The sequence below is a fragment of the Balaenoptera acutorostrata genome, chromosome 1, assembly GCF_949987535.1.
Source record: "Balaenoptera acutorostrata chromosome 1, mBalAcu1.1, whole genome shotgun sequence".
In the NCBI taxonomy this organism is placed as follows: domain Eukaryota; kingdom Metazoa; phylum Chordata; class Mammalia; order Artiodactyla; family Balaenopteridae; genus Balaenoptera; species Balaenoptera acutorostrata.
The window spans coordinates 88,936,121-88,958,784 of record NC_080064.1 but is presented as its reverse complement, the minus strand read 5'-3'; the positions used below and the strand labels follow the sequence as shown (position 1 = coordinate 88,958,784).

At 36.0% G+C, this 22,664-nt stretch overlaps 2 protein-coding genes across 5 annotated transcripts in view; one reads left to right on the top strand and one right to left on the bottom strand.

The window, feature by feature from the left end:
* The window catches only part of SASS6 (SAS-6 centriolar assembly protein), a 49,453-nt gene extending 46,398 nt beyond the window's left edge, over positions 1 to 3,055 (top strand). For 2 of the 3 annotated variants that reach the window (XM_057547955.1, XM_057547950.1), the window contains exons 16-17: positions 596 to 690; positions 768 to 3,055. In XM_057547955.1, the coding sequence (XP_057403938.1) occupies positions 596 to 690; positions 768 to 898 (226 nt within the window). In that variant the 3' untranslated portion in view covers positions 899 to 3,055. The remainder of the gene's footprint in view (positions 1 to 595; positions 691 to 767) is intronic. The other variant, XM_007169635.2, reaches the window with a different exon arrangement.
* An 87-nt stretch (positions 3,056 to 3,142) lies between these two features.
* The window catches only part of MFSD14A (major facilitator superfamily domain containing 14A), a 37,776-nt gene continuing 18,254 nt past the window's right edge, over positions 3,143 to 22,664 (bottom strand). The window contains exons 3-13 of one of the 2 annotated variants that reach the window (XM_057547962.1): positions 20,288 to 20,350; positions 19,421 to 19,548; positions 17,508 to 17,622; positions 14,313 to 14,531; positions 13,911 to 14,024; positions 13,105 to 13,176; positions 8,979 to 9,110; positions 7,813 to 7,925; positions 6,609 to 6,706; positions 5,352 to 5,515; positions 3,143 to 4,380 (exon numbers count right to left, since the gene is read on the bottom strand). In XM_057547962.1, coding sequence (XP_057403945.1) covers positions 4,174 to 4,380; positions 5,352 to 5,515; positions 6,609 to 6,706; positions 7,813 to 7,925; positions 8,979 to 9,110; positions 13,105 to 13,176; positions 13,911 to 14,024; positions 14,313 to 14,531; positions 17,508 to 17,622; positions 19,421 to 19,548; positions 20,288 to 20,350 — 1,425 coding nt within the window. In that variant the 3' untranslated portion in view covers positions 3,143 to 4,173. The remainder of the gene's footprint in view (positions 4,381 to 5,351; positions 5,516 to 6,608; positions 6,707 to 7,812; positions 7,926 to 8,978; positions 9,111 to 13,104; positions 13,177 to 13,910; positions 14,025 to 14,312; positions 14,532 to 17,507; positions 17,623 to 19,420; positions 19,549 to 20,287; positions 20,351 to 22,664) is intronic. The other variant, XM_007169531.2, reaches the window with a different exon arrangement.

Genomic DNA, 22,664 nt, shown 5'->3' with positions numbered 1-22,664 from the left:
ACGGTTAAAGAAAAAATTTAAAATTGGAAAAAACACCTATTCACCCACTTAATTCTTTTCTGAAAATTGGGAAAAGACCATCATTTAATTTTAAAGATAAAATGTCATTGTTTTGCAAGAGCCCTGAACTACTTCTTGCAAGTGTACTAATATAGAAACTGTTAATACTGGACAGATTTAGAAAGAAGGAATATCGTGGTTGAAAGAGGAAAAATACAACTACAGAAATATCCTCTCCTTTGTTTTTTCAAATTTTCATATTTGTATTCATCCGACCAGAATTCATTATTGTACAATGTGTATTAATGTTTAATAATGACAACTTTGAAGCATTACAAAATTTTGAGGAGCTTTTGGTCAAAGGAAAAAGATAACTTACTCTTTACTGGGAAGAAGTATACTTTGGCTTATGAATAGATAAATTATTTGCTTAAGAACCCAGTGAAAAATGGGATTTGTTTTGAACAAAGCTATAAATACAACATATTATTGTATACATAGTGTATGTATGTATATAGATTAAACATTCAAACTTTACTGAAGAGAAAGTAAGACTTTGTTAAAATAAGTAAATAATTACTATTTTCCTTTCAAGTGGTGAAAATTTAGGGCTGGAATACAAATATCTGAAGAAGAGGGAAGACAGCATTCCTTTACGTGGGCTCAACCAAAATCTATTTAATACTCCAGGTGAGAAGACATTTCTGAAATGGATTGTACACTGTGGTTTAAGTAAATGTATTATATAAAGACTTACATGAATGCAGATAATCTTTTTTTGTCCTCATTTGCAGACCATCAAAAAGACGGCACTTTAGCATTACAGACATCTTCAAAACCCGCAGTGCTCCCTTCTGCATCTTCAGCATATTTCCCTGGGCAGTTACCAAACAGTTAATCCTAGTGTCATCTTTTACTTTTATTGAAATTTTAGAAATTCAGCGTGGTTTTAATATAGAAACAGCACAGATCAAATTCTGAATAAGCAAGTTTCAAAGTTTACTTGAACTACTTACTGTATTAGATTGTTTGGATCCTTTAAGTACTGCTGTTGTTTATGCAGTTTAGAGGGGCAAATTTGTACTAGGGAATGGGTGAAGATTCTTTTTAGTTTGGAACATGGTGTTTTGTAGAATAATAGTATGAATTTTATTAAACTAATCCTTAGAAATTCTCAAATGTTCTAAGGAAAGAGTTGATCCTTGTAAGGGACATTCTAATCATATTCAATATCTCAGTTAATTAAAACCTGCTCAGATATATATACTAGTATGAAACCAAAGAATGCTATCAGTTCATTTTATCATTTTCATTAGTACAATAAGTTTTAAATTTGCCACCTGAGAATTTTAAGGGAAAATAATTATCTCTTGAGATGTATTATTGATGACATTTACAGTAAAGGGAAAAGTCCTGAAATTACCTTAAATGAATAAATTCTTCATAGCAAGTAAATATTTTCCTTGAAACCTTTAAATTATCTTTTGAATAAGTCTGTTAAGTAATTTTGATAAATTTGTTGTACAGAAAATCTTGGACAGTCTAATTACATGACCAGATTAGGTACAAAGTGCTTTTAGTCATTTGAGGTGCAGAGTTTATGGATTTTAATGCTTCCTGGAAGTCTACAGTCATCCAGTTTTTCTCCTTCATTTGGAGTTTTGTTTGTTATACAGTTAAATCTGTATTAGTGGAATATTTGTTTTAAAAATTAGTACTTACACAAAATATTTCCTGAGAGCATCATGAATATTCATTTTGTTTATATCAAAATAGGTTCATTTTCATGTTTGCTTATTAGTAAAGTAGGCAAAATGAATAATGTTAGAAGTTACAACTTTCTTCTCTTCCCTATAATTAAAAGTTTCAAGTAAGAATTGTTCCTTGGGAAAAATGAGGTAATTTTTAAAAATTCACCCATAGACACAGGGTTGCATTTTGTTTTCTTACTGACAACCATCCAGTAGAGTAGCATTCTCTTAAGAAAACTCTAAATCAATTTGTTTGCAGAGATTGCTAATGCTCATGTGATACTTAAAAAAAATATTTTCAAGGACCTTATTACACAGATGAGGAAACGAGACATTTCAGGATATTGATGACATGCTAATGTTATTGGCTTCCATGGTAAGACAAAAAGTATTTGCTAATTTTTTTATGAAGCCACAGTATTGAGTCTTTCCTTATACTTTTGAAACTGCTGGCAACCACAAGCTGTCTTAAACTAGGGCTCTTATCTAAAAAATTTAATAACCGTTATTAGGTAGTCAATTTTTATATATATATTTTTGTCATTTAGATATACTATATTAGTAAGAATACTCAGTTATAATAACTTGAAAGCACTAATAATCTGGAAAGAAACTTGCTGGCAATATTGGAATCTTTCCTGTAAATAGTATGTAATATAAAACTTTGTGACAAGGGTTTGGATAGGATACATGACATACAGGTAGCTCTTTTTTTTAAATATAGGTATCCTTTTCCATATCCACACATGGAAAATTGGGAGAACTCCCAAAAGATAGGATAGAGATCATTTTGATATCAAACTTGCTACAGACTTTTTGGTATTAAATGTATATACACAGACTTTCGAGTGTGCTAATTATTTGCTCTACCTCTTAAACTTTTATTTGAAATTGTTTTGCTGTGTGCAGTTGGACATGCGTTAATAATCAAAATATTGCATTTAATGTATTTCTGTAACTGTGAGATTTGTTAATAAAAGTATTAATATTTTGGGAATCTGACGTAAACAGTATGTAAAAACAAACATAGGACTGACCTACAACACCTGTGCTTAGAAAATTAAGTACTTACAGTTAATTTATGAACTAAGTTTTCATTTCTTTGCTTTTGTCTTCCTACAACAGTATTTTATTGAGGGAAATGAAATGGATTTAAAGGGGGAAGGTATAATGCTTTGATTTGTTACTGTAAAAAATATAGTAACAAAGCCAAAACAGGCCTCATAAGGGAATCACAGATCAAGACTTTTTCTTTAAAAAAAAATCATTAAAATATTTAATTTTATTAACAGAATATTTACATTTCTTTTAAGACCTTATTATTTAACCATAGTGAATGTTCCAAGTTTAAAAAGCATTAAGCAGTAACCACACATAAGATGAAAACAGTGTAAACTATACAATACTTTATGTACAATTTTTACAAAGTAACACTTTTTTAAATAATATAACTGGACACAAAAATATACACTTTAGAGAAATTCACATCAGTAATTGTATAAAGCTCTCTTCTAGGGTCCTGAAAATTTAGGACAAACATTAGCTCTGTAAATAAAGTGTTACTGTGACAGTCCTGAAAGGCCACTATATATATTTATCTACATATAGATATCACATTGACATTTTCAAGGCTACCAGCTTTACTATATAATTTTTAGATTATGTATTCAAGTGTTGAGGTTCTTATGATTATGCAAACATTAAAAGAGTAGTGGTATAAGTAGCTGGGAACAAATGCGAGCCAGCATTTAGATTTACAGGCTCCAAACACCCCAATTTAAATTCTAAATGGCTGATATTTTCTCATTTCAAAAACAGTAGTGAATAATGTTTAAAATAAAATTACTACAAACAAGCTTGAAACATGATTCAGATTTAGTATCGTTTTCTTAAAGAGTTTTGTTTTTTAAATGCAAACAGTTCATTTACCATTTCTTTACTTTAGTGCATCTGCATTAAGGCTTTGAATTATTTGACCCAAGATTTTACAATATTAAAATCTGACTCACGATTTTACAATGTTAAAATGAACAGTTCCACACTATACTATCATCTACTCTCTCACTGCGAGTCAGCATAGAGTTAAAGCTCAACACCTGAAGGAAATGGTAGCAGAGACATTGCTAGTATCTAAGAAGTTACATATATAGTTTTTAATTTTAATTAAAGGATGTATAATAAAATAAAAAGCTTAGTGGCAAGAAACTGGTGCTAATAAACAAAAGGTTTCTTTTCAAAGGAAATTGTAACATCTTTGGAAAACTGTCCAGTTCTTTTCTTTAGTTCCCACGGAGTTCATGCAGATACATTTCTTAAGACAATCTTAAAAAGTACATTGTAGATGGAAATGGAATGTACATCCAGAACTATAGGTGAAAACTAAGACCTGGGTGCTGATAGAAAAGTCTTCCTGACTTCGGTGTCACACATTTGTGTCCTGGAGTAAAGGTTCTTTGGCCTCTCCTGGCGCTTGCGCGCTATGAGGATGGCTGTGACTGCCGCAGTGCTTTCTCCAGCTGCTGGGCCTTAAGCTTAAGTTGGTGTGCTCCGGAATAAACAAGGCAACGAGCAGAGCCAGCAGCACTGAGCAGGCGCCAAAGAGGAAGGGGGGGCCAGGGATGATGGAATTCTGAGGAGGAAAAAGAGAATTAGGATTTTTGCGAAGACTTCTTTGTTCATAACAAGAAATTGCTTATCTTTTAGTAGTAACTGATTGCTGTGAATTATAAGCCAGTGACTCCTCTCTTTCTTCATTAAAGCCACGGTTAGAAAAAACATTCCCTTTTCAAGGGGAAAAGAAACACTATCACACTCTTAACGTAAAATTCTGGGGGATAACAGCTGACCCAAGAAACAGCCAAAAGATTTTTTTAAAACAAATACATGCAAAATTATCTTGTCATTTACAGCATAAAATCTGAACACATTCTATGAACCTTCACTTAATTTGTTAGTTCAAGAGGAAAACAGGGAGATCTCACAAGTAAAATCAAGTAACATACAATATTAACTACAGTAGCAGAATCAATTACCATTTTCTTTGTTAAAAAGATAACTATATTCTCTAGTGACTGAAAGTAAGAAAAACACAGATAATGTTGTTACCATGAGAAGAATCAAATAGACCTGTGTTTTAGCCCCAAATCACATTCATTCTTAGCAAAAACTTGCACTGCCAGTTTTACCTGTGTAGAGCCCACAGACAAACATTCTTTTTCATTTAAAAGTAGTCTTAGCTGGTTAGAAGTTTAGTGTAGAACTCTGCTAAATACAAGGAAACTAACTAATGAGTTGTTTGTATTGGCTAAAATAATGTTTCGCTGTTAATGTTTTCAGTTGTAAGGAGGGGAGTATAGTGAGCAAGTGAACAAAGATGTTTGCCAGCACCTAACTGACTCTTCTACAGAAGGCAGACCTGATACAGGGAACCTCTCACATTCCAGAAGCCTCAGATGAAAGAAGTACGTATATGGGAGGACACAGTCCCTTAGGCTTTGGTTTTAAGTGTTTTTATTCACTCTAAGAATCTCAAATAAAAGCTTTAGTGACCAAAAAACATCACCTTTCAATCCAGCCAAATGAACTATATTTTATAATTACCTGTTCAAAGTGGTGCTGTGGGCTTGTGTTTGTTCCCAAGTCTGTTCCTGTCATTGGCAGTTCTTTAAGTTCCACATGGAATATGTAGAAAATGAATCCATAAAGGGCTGGTCCCAGACCATTGCATAATCCTCTAATTCCTGTTATCATCCCTTGGACGACACCTGAATTGTTTACACAAGTTATTTAGTGTACCACTTATTTTTTCCTACCCTAGGACCGATACAAACATGAAATCACTTATTTTAAAGGCAAAACTTTTATCAGACACTAGCAACTTATTGCAGTGGCATCAAAATTACTTAGAAGCTATAAGCTCTACAAAGTATAGTGAGCTATCTGATGCAAATGTAAGCTCAGGTCTAATGTAGAAACAAGGGGGCAAAAGCACTTTATTTCCTTTAAAAAAAAATCTCTTGGCTCAAAATCAGCATGAGTTCATAAGCACAGCTGTTAAAAACTGTCCCCAAGCAGCTACTTAAGACCCCAAATATAGCCCCTTTTTATAGTGTTTGATTTTTGTTTACCTCTGGGATCTTATCCCAAATTTAAAATGCAACTTGATTTGGCCACAGGCCTTTCCTTATTTATAACTAAGTGACCTCTGCCACTCTTGTAATGCCCGTTTTTCCTTTTGACATAAACAGGCTTTTCAAAGAATTATTCCTCACCTATTAGTATTTTAAGAATTAAGTGTTCCTGCCACAAAAGTGTAAGACAATACGTTTTCTATGTGTCTTTAGGTGATAAACACACAATGTTAATGAAAGGGTTATCTGTGTATCCCTGAGATGTCTAGCACATCATAGCATATTGTTTATGTAATAAATAAATGGTTAGTGAATATAAGGTGACTAACCTTCATCACTGAATTCTCTAGCAAAAGAACAGACAGGGCCACATATTCACAGTGACAGACAAGGTTATCTACCTAAGGATAATACCCTAGAATCTGCTTTTCCTCTTTACAATGAAAGCAATTTATTTATTTAAAAAAAATTTTATTGCAGTATAATTGATTTACTATGTTGTGTTAGTTTCAGGTGTACAGCAAAGTGAATCAGTTATACATACATCCACTCTTTTTTAGAGTCTTTTCCCATTTGGGCCATTACAGAGTATTGAGTACAATGAAAGCAATTTAAAATTCTCTACCCTGAAGATACGCTTATGTTTCAGAACTTAGGAAAGAGACAGAACAGAGGATTAGAATATTCTGTATTTTTAAATAATTATCATTGGGTCCTATCAACTCACCTTGTTGATCAGCATCAGCAGTTCGTGAAACGAGTGCACTGACAGCTGGAAAGGTAATGCTAGACATGGCTGCCACTGCCCCAGCAGCCCACATCATCCTGCAGTCAGAAGCAGCAAAACAAAAATAGTATGTTGTTGTTATTCTCCACTGTACCTGTCAAAGTCAGGAGAACTATACGTGCTCTTCCTTCTTTCCTATGTGACTGGGCAAGTAACTGAAAAGTCTAACCCTGTTTACTCTTCTAGAAAGCAGTAAAACAACCACTTATTCACAAGAATGCTGTGGGTTTCAATGTAGAATTGGGATATCACATATCACATCAAAACTGTAAAGTGTGTTGGGTATTATTTCTGCAGGACTTGGGCGGGTGGGGAGAGAATGTTGAGAAACATCATTAAATGTTTCCAAACGTTCGCTAGTAGAACGGCAAGGTTCCCAGAGATCTGTGATTCAGTGTGAAGAAATCACTAATTTGATCTAAATGTGCTACTGGCTTGATGTTTAAAAGAAATGTTTTCGATAAATTGTGAGCACCTCTTTTGCAAGGCTAGACTGAAAAATAAAACATCCATCAAAACATACTCTTGGTGCTTACTCATATCCAAGTCCAAACAGAGATGATGTGTTCAGTTGAATGAAACACTACTGCACACTGTGGAGTTCAGTCCTGTAATACCTGAGCACAAAGGTGCGCATGGGCAACCTGACAGCAGCACTATTCTCACCCTGCAGGAAACCAGACTGGCAAGAAAAGCAGAGAGCTTTCCCAGCATAAAGCCAGGACCAAAACAACCGGACTTCTGGTTTGCCATCAGTAATGATCACTGGTGTTACTCAACTTTTTTTTCCTAACCTTGCTGCTTTGGGATTACATGTGTTTTTCTGACAAACTAAACTGGATTAAATGCTCATTAGAGATTGAAAAACTCAATCTCATTCAAAAACCCAACCTGTTGCTTAGATACAAAATGTCACTCCGCTATCCTCAAGCCACTATAGAATATACAAATACACAAGTGAGAAACCTGTGTTATATACACTTTGAGAGAAAAAAAAGCAAATTAAGAGACATTAAAGTCTAAGCCTTAATTGAGAAGCAAATTAAGAAATATAAAAGTTTTGTCAGTTACACCTCAATAAAGCTGAAAAAAACAAAAACACGGCAAACAACAAAATAAAGAAAATTAAAATATTTGTACCTACCAAGGTTCTGAACCGAAGCCATACCATGCCAGCTGTAATATTTGAAATCCCAGGCCCAATAAAATGGTGTTCTTATTTCCAATTGACCTCATAAGTAAACTCAAGACTATGGTCTAGAAAATATGAAAAATAAAGTGGCTTATTAGAATAGAATAAGCTTTTTAATACTGAAAAGAAAAAAAGCTATTTGGTGACCTATTTCAATCTATAATATAAAAGGACTATTACCACTTTTCTACATTTTGGCTTTTCAGCAACAATTGCCCTGAATATATCTGAAACCATTACTCCAGGTCATATAAGCAGATGAAAGGTGCCTCTGCTGACACAGATCCAGATTCAGGGGAAAAGTCAGAAAACTGAAAATAGAAAAGGTGAACTTCATGTTCAGTACATTTCTCCTGAGGACCACTTAAAGTCAGAAATTGTAACAGTAGGGTTGAAAGGTTCTAACTCATGGTTTAGAGGTCCCTGTTATGTAATAGCTTAAAATTTTTACAGGTCCAAGTTAATCCAAAACGCTTATTCTCCTGACTAAATAAAGCTGAAACAGCACAATTACTCATATATCCTTCACCTTAATCATCATTTTGGCTCTAACCATGTGACCCTGGGCAAGTCACTTCACTCTGAAACTCAGTTTGGTCTCTTAAAAGACTGTGATAATAGTACCTACTTCAGAACTGTGTCATGTGAGTTAGATGAAATGATATACTTCGCATTGTGCCTGGCACATTTAATAAACAACATTATGAATTGGGTTTTCTTGCTTTCCTCTCAAATTAATAAAAATTCAGCAATCATTTGGGGACATTAGTATTAAACATACCCCTTAAGATAGCTATTAAGTCCATAGAGGAAGAAGTGAAAATAATTCAGGAAATCACTACTTGATGACTGGCTGATACTCTAAACTCAAAATTATCAAGTATAAGTTTAAAATTCTTTAAATTGAGACAATCATTTAAGAGTTTAATCAGGCTTAATCACAAATAAGCCAGCGGGAAGCAAATGAAGATTCTTTTAAGGATTCTTGAACAATTAACACTCATAACTTTCCTCTCTGAGATTTTCCCTTAAATCGGGTGAGCGTGAGATTGAATTCCACAAAGCACGGAGCCCTGGAGTACATTCTTCAACAACCACAGCTATGAAAGGGAACTCACCCAGAGCGAGCACTCAGAGAAGAAAAACTTCCTGTGTATATGATACTCTAACTGGGACATCGATTTTCTCCCAAGGGCAAGGACTTCCTTCTCATTTATCTTTGTATCCCCAGCACCTAGCATAAGTTCTTTCTTTAAAAAAAAAAAAAAATTTTAAAGAGAACAGAGAGAACCAAGAGAACCAAGTTGTAAAGGTTAAAATGACTTATGACTTAACCAAGATGACACAGCTAATTAACAGTTAACTGACACCAACTTTGGTCACTCAGTCAACAAATATTTGCCCAGTTCCTACTGTATCCAATGGCTATTCTAGGTCTGAGGGCACTGACCCAGGTCAGAGTACTGGTCAGCAAAGAGATTACCTCCCAGTAGAGGGAAAACGGACATAAGCATACTTATCAAACCAGATAATTCCGGGTTGTAGCTGCTCTAAGAAAATAAGACAGGGTAGTGTGATAGAGGGGCTGCTCAAACCAGGACATGCAGGGAAGGCCCTTCTGAGGCGACATCTGAGGTGAGAGCCGAATGAGGAGGAGGAGGTGGCATGTGAGTATCTAGGCAAAGAGCACTCCAGTTGCGGGTGACAGCAAGCACAAAGGCGCTGGACTGGAGTGTATTCAACAACATGGAGAATGGGGGAAACGGGGGCTCCATCAAGAGCCTAGATTTTATTCTGGTTGTGACAGGAAGGGAATATTAAACAAGAAAACACTATGGCTCAACTCCCACTTTACAACAGTTCCTCTGCCAAGTGGCAAATAAGCCGTAGGGAGACAAACGTGGAAACAGACCAGATGGAGGCTACGGTCTTGGCTTAGACTAGACTCCTAGTAATGGCGATGGTGAGAAGTGCTTCAATTCAAAATATGTTTTGGAGAGAAGTGAAAGGAGATACCATCTGATGTGCTGGATGTGGGAGAAGGAGAAAAAAAGCAATCAAGAATGGCACCCAGGTTCCCGGCCCCAGCAGCCAGGAGAGCGGTGATGCCACTGAACGAGACGAACAGCACTGGGTGGAAGGAAGCCAGGTGGCGGTCACAGCCGCGTCAAGGGTGGGGTGCCCAGCAGGCGTGTGAGACAGCACTGAGGAAGTGTGTACAACTATCTCCGTGCACTCGCGTAAACGTTTATCGAGTGCAGATGTTATGAACCCGTGCCTGCTAGTGCCAAGGAAGTGATGGGGCCTGTGGCAAACCAGAGAGCAAAGGCCCGAAGGGGCAGCGACCATGGGGCTGTCACTGAAGGTCACATTCATGTTACCACGTCTCCTCATTTGGGGGAGAAGCTGCATTTCCATATTTTCATATCATACCTCCCAATTTTTAAATGCTTACTACTACTTTTTAAAGTTTTAAAATCACTATGGGAAAAAACCAATGACCTCTAATTTAGCACCTGCTGGGCTGCAGGCACAGTGCAGGGTGTTAGCCTGACCAAGACAAATATGATATAATTCTGACCTCGCAATCCTCTCAGAGCTCTACTAGAGCTCACAAAGCTACTGAGGCAAAAATAATAAGAAACAAACAGAGGTAAAATTCATAATACAGTGCATTCTGTACCATGATAGAGATACACCCAAGTTAATATGAGAACTCAGAGAAGGTATACTTAGGGGTGAAAGGGGGATGCAGTAAAGACGGCAGGAACAAAGGCACAAGGGCAAGCAAGAAAATAAACAAAGAGAGGCAGGCTCTGTGCTACCGGAGAGGAGAGTCAAAGACACTAGTCTTTCACTTAGAGGTCAACAGGGGAGAAGGCATTCTCAACTGTATACTTGCCATAAATGAGAGCATAAGCTAATGCTTCTTCCTTTGGGGCTATAAATTTTACTTGATATTTTAATTCATATAATGACAAACTTAATTATCAATATTTACATGCAGACTACATATGCCTATTCACCTGTTTTTGAAGTTCAACTAATTTTCTCACTTTCAGAAATGTGATTTTACATCTCAAAAACTATGCTTCTATGTAGGCCCCCAAAGCTGAATGGTCATTTAAGTACTGTATTCCTTGTAGACCATGTTTCTGTTCACAGTATCTGCTGTGCTAGCAACGCTGGCTGGGTCGTGGCTCATTCCTTCCAGATTCACAGCCCTCATGACCCTGCTGCTGCAGGGCTCTTTCCAGCGCAAAGCCAACCATGCCCCCTCCTGGGTTCACGTCTGCCCTCCTGGATTCTGAGCTCTTAGGGACTGTTTTCCATCCTGTATTCCTTTGTGCCTGATGCAATCTACTGAGCAGAGGGAAAATTTCCTCTAAAGCACCTTCAACTCATCATTCAAGCAGTCCACAGTATGCCCAAATTTACTAGGTGCCCACCTACAGCTTGCATGCTCAGTTAAGTATGAAATGGAACTTAAGACCTTACAACTACCAACCTCTTAAGTGTCATTATAGTAAATGTTAGCCTGTTCTCTTTAAGATCTAAATCAAATAAAATAGTAGCAAATCTAATCTCAGCAATATATGAAAAAGATAAGACATAATGATCAGGCTGGATTTATCTCAGGATTCAAGGTCAGTTTAACATTTGATAATTCATCGAGCTCTAGTCTTAGTACACTCTCCTTTGTGTTCAGAAAGGTTTTTTTAAAAAATAAATTTATTTATTTATTTATTTATTTCTGGCTGTGTTGGGTCTTCGTTTCTGTGCGAGGGCTTTCTCTAGTTGCGGCAAGCGGGGGCCACTCTTCATCGCGGTGCGCGGGCCTCTCACTATCGCGGCCTCTCCTGTTGCGGAGCACAGGCTCCAGACGCGCAGTCTTAGTAATTGTGGCTCATGGGCCCAGTTGCTCCGCGGCATGTGGGATCCTCCCAGACCAGGGCTCGAACCCGTGTCTCCTGCATTGGCAGGCGGATTCTCAACCACTGCGCCACCAGGGAAGCCCCCAGAAAGTTTTTTTTTTAAGCTATTTTTATATATGGGCAACAATAACCCCAAAGCTAACGAGCACATTTCTGAGGCCTTGGGGGAAGTACAATTGAAATTTAAATTTGAAGTTTATCACTAAATCTACCAGAAATTCATAAATGATGAGATATGCAGAAGCAATCCTACCTCCAAGATGGTGAAACATCCTAGAGTACTATTAAATGGACTTTACTTTCCATTTTAAGAGTAGAATAAAACAGAAAAAGCTGCAACCTAGTAGACTGGATCTAAGGTGGGAAAGAGTGTTAGAGTAGATCGTTTACAGAGTCTGGAAAAAACAAAGCCCAACAGAAAGAAATGGGAGGGGTTTTTTCACAGAAAGGAGAAAGAGTGGAACTGAGATAGTTTGAAGGCCAGATGAAATATCTCCTAAGAAAATCCAGATTCTTGCACTGATTAATATCTTATTCATCAAACAACCACCAGCTACCAACTGGGTTTCCAAGATAAAAATACTTCCATGTCACTTCTCTGCTCAAAACCCTCCTATCTTCTTGTCAAGTCTTATGATGACCCAGAAGGCCGCATGCGATCTGGTCCCTCTCCACCTCTCAGAATTCATCTCCTGACACTCTCTCCCTTGTTCACTCCACCAGAGCCATACTGTCCCCTGGCTCTTTCTTACACATGCCAGGAATTGTCTTTCAGAGTTGTAGTTCTGTTCTGGCATATTCCAGTGGATTGTTCCTCCAGGTATTCCAGTGGACCGTTCCTCATTCCTTTGGGTCTCTGCTCAAACGTCACTTGTATCAGCAAAGCCTTACCGACCCTTCCAAATAAAATAACACCCTGCCCCCAGCCACGCTCTACATCCCTTGTGCCCTTTTTCTCTATAGCTTTCATTATACCTGATATGCTTACACTGACATGCTTATTCATTCTCTTATCCCACAAGAATGCAAACTTTACAATAGCAGGGATCATGAGCGCTTGACACATGATAGGTATTCAATAAATATCTACTGAATGAATGAATCAACAGTAGAACAAGACTAACATAAAATTTCTGATTTTATGCAGGTGAATACTCTAGTGTAAATCAATAAACTGTCTTTCTGGTTTACACATCGTATGTTGATTAGTACGTGTCAGTCCCAAAAATCTAATCAATACTACCTATACTAACAGAATTATGTTTCCGAACCTTCGAACATCTCTCCCTCTAACGAAAAAGTAACTCACCTGTGCAATAATGGAAAGAATGCCAAGGACTGCTATAAATGCTGCAACACTTTCTGGTGAAAATTTCATTATCTAGAAGGTTTCCAGAAAAAGAAACATTAATAAAATAAGCTCAACAAATACCATACTAATGCAACTACTTGTATATTAACATTAAATCGGCCAGAAAAAGAAAATGCAATTCATTTATAACCAAAGAACTCCTCAGAGGAAGAATCTGGCTTTCACTGAGGACCAAAATTATAATAAGTGTTAGATACTGAAAATAATAGCTACGTAACTTAGATTAAGTAAATCTAAGTCCCATAATTTCGATTTCCTAAATAGGAGACCACTATCAAGCACTCAAAATCCATTTTACAAATAAATATTGCACCATTTTGTGCTTTTTAAAAGTACTGATAAAGGCTTAATCTCTGCCTAGTAAGACTAGTGTCAAGGAGAAAAGAACTAATGCTCTTATTTTGGCTAGCTGCTTTACAAATATATGCTCTAAATCACAAACAGACTGGAGCAGGTGAATGGATTAAAGCATCCCATCACCTGATAAGCAACACATAAACAAGCTCAAATGACACACTTTGACAGGAAAATTCTCTCTTTTTGCCTAAGCCACAAGTCTTCATAGAAACACATAAGCAACATCAGCCACACTAAACAGGAGGTTAATTCTAGTGAGCCATTATTTTAAAAATGATAGTCATTTCTAAAAGGCTCTGCTCTTAAAGTTCTCTCAAGATTAAATATTTTGTATTAAGGCACTAAACAATGAAAGAAAAGTCCACCTTGGTAGAACAGAATTTTACCTGTCTGAGGTATAAAAAAAAGCTGGAATATTGGCCTGCCTCCGGCAAGTAGGAGAGAAACACCGTAATGCAGATCAGCAGCACTATGGAGTCTTGGCCCACTTTTTTTAAGGACTAGAACAAAAAAACAGACCAATGCAAGGTTTTATATCAAAACACTGAACTATTCTTAAGAACATGCAGAGATATCTTCTGGCAGTGTACATACAGATACCTAGTTGTCTTTTTTTCCCCCCAGTTTATTCTCATCCTCCCCAAAAGTATTCTGAAAAGTATTTCAAAATATTTTAAAAAATCCATCACGATGTTTTCCCCAAAGAAACATCCACAACAAAACATTAATGCTGCGCTGAATCACACATTCATTTTTTTGCCAAAGTGAATGAAAAAGCATTAACTTACTGCAAAGGGGTCAGCCTGTTCCCAGGAAATGGGTGCTCCCCATGATGCGGGCCGCATCTTCTCAGGTAATGACTCCGGCACAGCAACAAGGATAAAACAAATATCTAGCAGAGCTATCGCTGTGGCCAGGACCACCACCAAGCTGTCCCCATACACTCGCCCAAGATAAGCGCCAATTGCAGGGCTGGTTACCAAACTTGCAGCAAATGTTGCCGAAACCTGCAACAAACCAAGATCAATAGAAAGAGATTAGGCAGGACATCTGGCTCCTTTACTTCCACACCAGAGACTCTGACTTATGTCAGTTCTCCTGCTGCAGTCTCCCTTTCCTCCTCCTAACTGTGCCAGTTTTCTTATACTTTCTTCTTTTGCAGGAAGAGAAAAGAATTAGATTCTTAACTAAAAAATATGTAATAACCTCTAAGATAGTGGCTTCAAACTTTCTTTTAAGCCTTGAAGCCCTCTGCTTAAATAAATCCTACTGACAAACTTGCAAGTAAAAACAGATTTAAAAATAAAACACTGTTTTAGCTGGAGAAGGGTTGGGGGCCTGGATTACCATCCAAATACCCCCCCACCCTGACTGCCAGGCGTGCTGGGCCCTGGGGTGCCCCATAACCCCACAGTGCTCTGTGAAAGGAGTCTAAAACAATACTCTAAGGAAAGCCAATGCCACTGCGACTTTTCCCCCAATATTAAAGTTACAATTAAATGAATGTTTACTTTGATACATATTTAAAGCTGGCTGAAATAAAGCTTAAAGACTTTAAAGTTTATCTTTTCAGCAGTAATAGTTTTAAGCCACAGCACAAATCTGAACTTGGTCATCATTAGGTGGCAGGGTTAGGAAGAACGAGATCATCGAGATCATCTCTAACCATGTCTCTCTAACATCCTGAGGAAGCCCATACAAGTCTGGTGAAAATGCAGATTAAAGTAGAGAAAACAGGGGGAGAAAAACTGTTAATCCCAGAAATATCTGGCCTCCTGGACAAAGTGGCCTGCAAATCAACAGTAGGTGTGACAGCAGGTAACACCTGATAGAGACCACACTCTTCAGAGGATAATTAGAAATCAATGTTAGAGGTGCATGAGCTTCTGCTCCCTACTCTGTGCTTTATTCTGTTTGTATGCTCTTTCTGACTTTTGCATGGAGGATTTAAACTTCACAGGAGTGCTTATTTACACAAGCACTTATTTGACAAGTACATAAAATTCTAATAACTATAAACATCTAGCTATCAACCCAACCGTTCATCAACTAGTGAATGGATAAACAAAATGTGGTATATCCCATACAGTGGAATACTACGCAGCAATAAAAAAGGAACTGTTGATATATGTATCAGCATAGATAAACCTCCTAAGATTATGCTAAGTGTAGACACAAAAGACTACATTTTGCATTATTTCATTTATATGAAATTTCTATTGAAAGCAAAACTACAGAGACAGAAGGTAGACTGGTGATTGCCTGGGGTCAGAGGTAAAGTGGAGACGGATGGCAGATGGGCCCAAGGGAACTTTTTGGGCTGATGGAAATGTTCTAAAACTGTATTGTGGTCGTATTTTGTTACAGTAGCTCTAGAAATTCATTACAGTGGGCTGTGGTCTCAGAGAGACCTGGGTTATGAGCAGAGCTCTGGCACTGGAGTCGGGAAAGGGGCAATGGTTCTCACTGTAAGCGTCAGTGAGGTATCTGGGAATAGGAGAGAGCAAAGGTCTAATCAGAGTGCAGGTATTTCATGTCATTTCCCTTCTCCTCAATTCTCCTCCCTGGTGGCTATTTTCTTCTGGCCAGACAGAAAGAGGACCACAAAGATCACTTTATTCCCTTTTATCTGCAGCCATATTATTTCTAGAAGATTGAAACTGTCATTTCCTAGATGTGCCTTCAATACATAAAGCTTCCAGGTTGAAACTATTAATTTCAAAGATTTGGCTATGACAAAATAAATTACCTCAGCAAAAACGGAAACAACCTGGACTGTGGGCATGTTGCAAAGCTGTATAAATTTACTAAAATTGATTTAACTATACACATAAAATGGACAAATTTTATGGTATGTAAATTATATCTCAATAAAGCTGTTTAAAAACATCCTGGCTATCATTAACTTCATATCATTTAATGTTCTTGAGTTTACAACTGATCATTAGTTTTTTTGGTAAGTTTCTCACTATAGGTATTTCCCTCCAAATCCTCTTAATTCCATGATTCTTTGTTATATTTTTTGATCTTTGAATCAAAGACAACAGACTCTCATAAAAGTAAGATTCAACCTGACACAATATTCAGTCCTTATTTAACAAAAGATGCTTGCTCCCTGCTGAAGCTCATCACTGTCCTACTTCTGGCTAACAGTGATCTGTTAACTTATTTTATTTCTAGATTTGATAGACATTAAGTGTTCAGAGTTTGGCAAACTACTGCCTGCGGGCCGAATCTAGCTATAAATGTTTCTTCCATGTTAAAAGTGATATAAACACATGTCCACAAGCAAAAACAAAAGAATATGAGAGACAAACTTGCAAGGAGTAGTGAATAAGCCAAAGAGATCCAATGCAAAGTAAAATGAATATAGACAACAATATTGTACTATAATTATGTAATGTGATAAATATAGCTATAACAGGAATCATATTACAATATATAAATGGATCAAAGTAACACTTTGTGCACCTTAAAGTTAAATAATGTTATTATGTCAGACTTATTCAATAAAAATTAATTTTTAAAAAAGCTATGTTAAAAAAAAAAAAGAAAAGAAAAAAGAAAAAATATGAGAGAGACTCTGTGTGGCCCAGAAAGCCACCAAAAAGGTTTGGGATCCCTGAGATGGGTGTTAACCTATTATATTTTAGATTAGCCATTAAATAATAGTAATTTTAAAACTCATTACATATTAAATAGTTCTTTACTTTTAGTATTCTATTAAAAAGAACTTATATAAGGTAAAAATATTCCACTGTAATTTCAAATCTGATATGTGTGACTAATACTGAATGAAAATATCAAAACTTACATGGCTTTGTACTGAAAAAACATTTAATGTAGTCTAATGGATGATTTTATTATAAAACGTATTTATGCAAAAATAAATCTTATAATGCAAAGGCTTGCACTCCTTGTAATAAAAGACAATAACAGGGTGTTTTTCAGCAGATACAAAGGTACAGATTAAAAATACATACCAATCCATAAGCCATACTTCTTTCATGTTCTTGGGTTATATCTGCTACATATGCAAATACCACAGAGAAAGTCACTGCAAAAACCCCAGAAACAGAGATAACAGCAAAGTACCACCTAGAATTGAAAGACAATTGACAAGAAATGGTTAGAAAACAATTACTATTACCTTAATCTTCCTTCATTTCTATAAGTGAACTAATGTACGTATAGCTAATTTCAGTCAACAGCTTACTAGGACAGTTCATAGATTAATTCTTCTATAAATCATAAGCCCCAGATATTATGTAAACAGGGCTAGATGTGGGCCTTCGATAGCAACTCAGCTACTATGCAGGAATACTTAAAATTAGAAAATTCAGGTCAATTTTTTACCCAATTGTTGAATTGTTAAGTGGCTTTGTTGTTGTTTCTACTAAAACTAGCAACAAACTAGAGTCTACTATAATTCATCTATTACAATTTCCCATCACAGTACTACACAAAAAAACAAAATCCAGTAAATAAAACTGAGGGACAAGTTAGTCTATATTTATCTTGAGTCTATATATAGAAACTAGATGTTTTTCCATAAATTAACTTTAGTTCTTCAAATGTTGGCAAAACAACCTGTATGGCAGTGTCCAAAATAAAATGAACAAAAGCTATTTTAAAAAGCAAATTACATTTTGCTATACATGATTCAAAAATACCTGGCTGAGAATAAGAAGTCTCTATTGTAATGCTGATGTTTAGTTTTTAAAATCAAGTGAAATCATATTGCACTTTCATAGTATCATGCCACCGGGACTTTATTGCTTACCAAATTTTTTTCTAACATGCTGCTTTCCACAGCAAATAACTTGTTCATGCCCTAAATTTGTTTGGTAAGATTTCATTTAAATGATTAGCATTCATCAAGGGTTTGGCCTTCAGAGTTATATCTCACCTATGAGAGGAAGGAAGATCCTGCCTCATCAATAGCCCTGACCTTTCTAGATTCACCATGGAAATACAGCCGATCTATGATATAGAATTAACTAACATTAATATTCAAGTGGAGTAGAATATTAGTCAAAGAATTAAAAAATGTACAACTAAATTGGGCTCTATTATCTTGGGAAAATCATTCTCTTTGTGAGCTTTCCCTCCCTTCCTCCTCAGTGGAAGACTCTTGATTTTAATCAGAGTGGCCAAGAGCCCAGCCTCTTGTAACTAGGAGCAGCGTATGCCTGAAATCTGACCAAACAGACGCAAGCAGAGGTTGGGTGGGAATTCCATAGTTTCCCTAAAGGAAGGCAGTATGCTCTTTGTAGCCACTCCTTCCATCTTTTCTGCCTGAAGGTGACACAAGCTGGAGCTCACTTAAGCAGCCATCCTGGACCGTGAGGTGAGAGTGGAGGATGGCAGAGCATGAAGATAGAAAAAGTCTGGTTCCCGGGAACTGCCCTACCAGCTCTGGACTACTCAACTCCAGACTTCTTTTATATGGAGAGAGAAATCAGCAATGAATTTCCTTGTTTTTAAGAAACTATTATTTGGGACTTTACTGATATATAACAAAATCTATTCCTAATTAATATAGATAATGATGATAAACCTTGTGTTTTTAACATCCTACTTAAGAAAATAAAAAGTTAGCAACCCTATCCAGTACCTAAAATATTGTTTTGAAATTTGGGCTGTGAAATCCAAAAGTAGATTAGCTGGTAGTCTACATGCTTCCTATAGTGGCATCTAGTTCAAAGAACTTTATTACTTACTGTTATATTACTTAGCGACTACATTTTTAAAGGCCCTTTTATCTGTATCAAAGAATAAATGTATTAGAAAAATAAAAACCTACATAGATAGGATGGAAAAAAAGTGAAAGAAATAAGGGAATATTCAGAAAACAATTAATAGTTGATATTTAGTTGTTATAATGTGCACGTACCATGGGCTGATCTTCATTAAAGGAATTGGGGCACACGTGAAAAATACTGTTAGCAGCAAGAAGGATTTTCGGCCCCAAACATCAGAAAGAGCACCAATAAGTGGGGCACTGAGGAATGACAACAAACCCTAAAAAAAAGTTAAATGAAGAAAATACATATACCATGTATACTGATGAGCCAAAACCAAATCATTTTACTACCACAGAAGAATTTTAAACAAGTTTATTTCTAAAATAAGTATATCACAAAACTTTAGATAAACAACGTGTTTCCTGTCTGTATATAATTTTAAAATTTCTCAAGACCGTATAGAACCATCTGCGTGCGGGCTCTGGTAGCATATTAAACACAAAACGTTCTAATGAATTCTCAACCACAACTCTAGCAATTCTAGAAGGAATATCATATGCTAATTATCAGTTTATAAACTTGTTGATCAAATGGAATCAAGAGTAAAGAATATGTAGAATAATCAAAACTTTACCATATTGATATATTTTATACTCATGCATTTTTTAAATAGTTCTTTTCTCTTCAATCTATTTTCTTGTTGCTAGTTTACAAAAAGCACTCAGATCTCTGTAATGAAAGTGCCAACACATAAAACACAGGGGAAATTTGTTATGATGTGCTTTATCATTATTATACATAGTTGGCTATATGTGAGTCAAATCATATTTAAAACCCAGTTCATTTAAAAAATGCTAAGTAATCCCCCAAGATATACTCCAATTGTAAAAATTAACACTTAGGAGACTGATCAACTAACTTAATAAACTGGCAGAATTACATATATTTACATAAGTATATATGTGCATGTTTGTGTACATGCATATACATATGTATATATATATGATTGATCTTACCTTTACTCCTTGAATTAGGCCATTCATCAGAAATGTATGTTTAGGGAAGGTTTCATGTAATACCTAAAGAATAAGAACAAAATAAAAAGCTCATGCTACATTTTAGTCCTAGTAAAACTTAAAACATCCCTTCATAACACAATCCAATTTTATTTCATATAAATTTTCAGGTTTGTATGACACTATGCATATGAGTAAAATACTAATAATACCAAACATTTATATGGCATTTACTATGTCACAAGGCACTAAATTGGGCACTTTATCACATTATCTCCTTTCATTCTTCATAATGGCCCTATTAGAAAACTGATACACAGAGAGGTTAAATGTCTTATCTAAGATCACATAGTAAGTGGCAAAACTGAAAGTGAACACAGGAAGTCAAGCTTGAAAGTCCATGCTTTTAATCACTATGCTATCCTGTTTCCAACATATAACCGACTGACTTATAACTCCCTTTACAGACAGGTGTATTATCTAAGATAGGAGACTAGGAGAATAAATAGGGAAATTTTAATGCCAAAAAGTGGACCTAGAGATTCCATAAGGTAAGAAAGAAAAATAAAAAATCCCAACCCATGAAAATGTATAACAGGTTTCTTTATCCTTTCCAAGGCCTGGTCTCAAACCACATGGCATCAGTCTGTTCACTGGGTAACAAGTGAACCATTGGGAACTCAATGGTTGAGAAAGTAACTGGGGGAAAGGTAACTAAAAAAATAAAAAGCAGCAACCACCATTTTCACAGCCTATGTATCAGAGGCTTTATATATACTTTTATTTAATCCTAACAATATTATGAATTAGATATTACCACTTTACAGATGTGGCAACTGAGTTCTTGCTTGACTTAAAGCCAATGCTTCTTCCATTATACCATAATGTCTCTCAATAAAAACAATAGAGAATGGCAATGTGGGGAATCAGACAGGTCGGAAAATCTTCTCTTTAGGAAGAAAAACTAAGCTGGTTGTACTTTCTAACATCCTGCAAGTAAAACCTTTAGAAGGATTAGAAGGCTCGCTTTTCTTCAGTTACTCTTCTGCCAATAACTAGAAATTTAACAAAAATTGGCTTGTATGTAAAAATAAAATTAGAAATGTTTAGTATTCAAAGAAAATCACTAATATGGGAAAAATCACATATTTATGATATTCATATATTTTGTGATTCTCAACGGAGGGTGATTTTGACCCCCAGAGGACATCTGACAATGTCTGGAGACATTTTTATCACAACATGATGGATGGGGGAGGGCGGGGGTCGGGGGAAAGAAAAGACGTTACTGGCATCTATGAGGTAGAGGTCAGGAAGGCTGCTGAACATCCTATGATACATCCTGCCCTCCCCCCCAATAATCATCTGGTCCCAAATCTCAATAGTTGAGAAACCCTATTATTTATTATTTATAGTGAAGACCCACGGATCCAAAGAAGGTGGGTGCAAACTTTTTCTGTAAAGAACCAGACAGTAAATATTTTCAGTTTTTTCTAGCTTTGCAGGCCAAACAGTCTCTGTCACAAGTGCTCAACTCAATAAAAGCAGCCATAGACTATATGTAAATGAATAGGTATGGTTGTGTTCCAATAAGACTTTATTTACAAAAAACAGGGTACTAGCAGTATTTGCTCTGGCCATAGTTTGCTAGTTCTTGTACTAGAGAAAAAGATTTAAACTCCTTAAACTGGTATCCCCAAACCTTTCACAACAACTCAAATCTGCTTTTGTTCCAGTTATTACTAAGGGCCAATTCTTTCTAGGGACAAAGAATGGATTTGGTGTTAAAAAGAAAGAAGGACATAACAAATGCTTACAAGAAGTTCTGTAATACACTAAATCTTATTTCTAACAATTCACTTTGCCAAGCCATCTTCCATTCCAATCAATCCGGTCTTTTCACTATTTTAGAAATATTCCTATGCTTTCCAATATTCATACTTTTATACATGATATCTTATCTACCATAAATGTTTGTTCCCCTTATCTTCCCTATCTAGTCGACCCCAAAATCTTCCATATTGCTCCTTTGCTACCAAACTTTCCTGTCCAAAGCAATCAATTTCTCCATTAGGACCATATAATAGGTGATTACAGCACTCCCTTGGTCATCACATACAGCTTTCTAATATTTTTTATATTACAGTACTCTGTTACTTAGGTCTTGTATTTTTCATCTTTTCAGGTATTTGATAAATATTTCTTTTCAATTATATTTCAAACTTCTTAAGGGCAGACAGGCACTATATCTACTACACTTTGCATTTAATATATTTTTATTTCTATTAGTCCCTCATCAATAGAGTGCCTTCATATACTAACTGTTCACTAAATGTTCATAATTAACAGATTATAAATTCTGCCTTCAAAATGACTT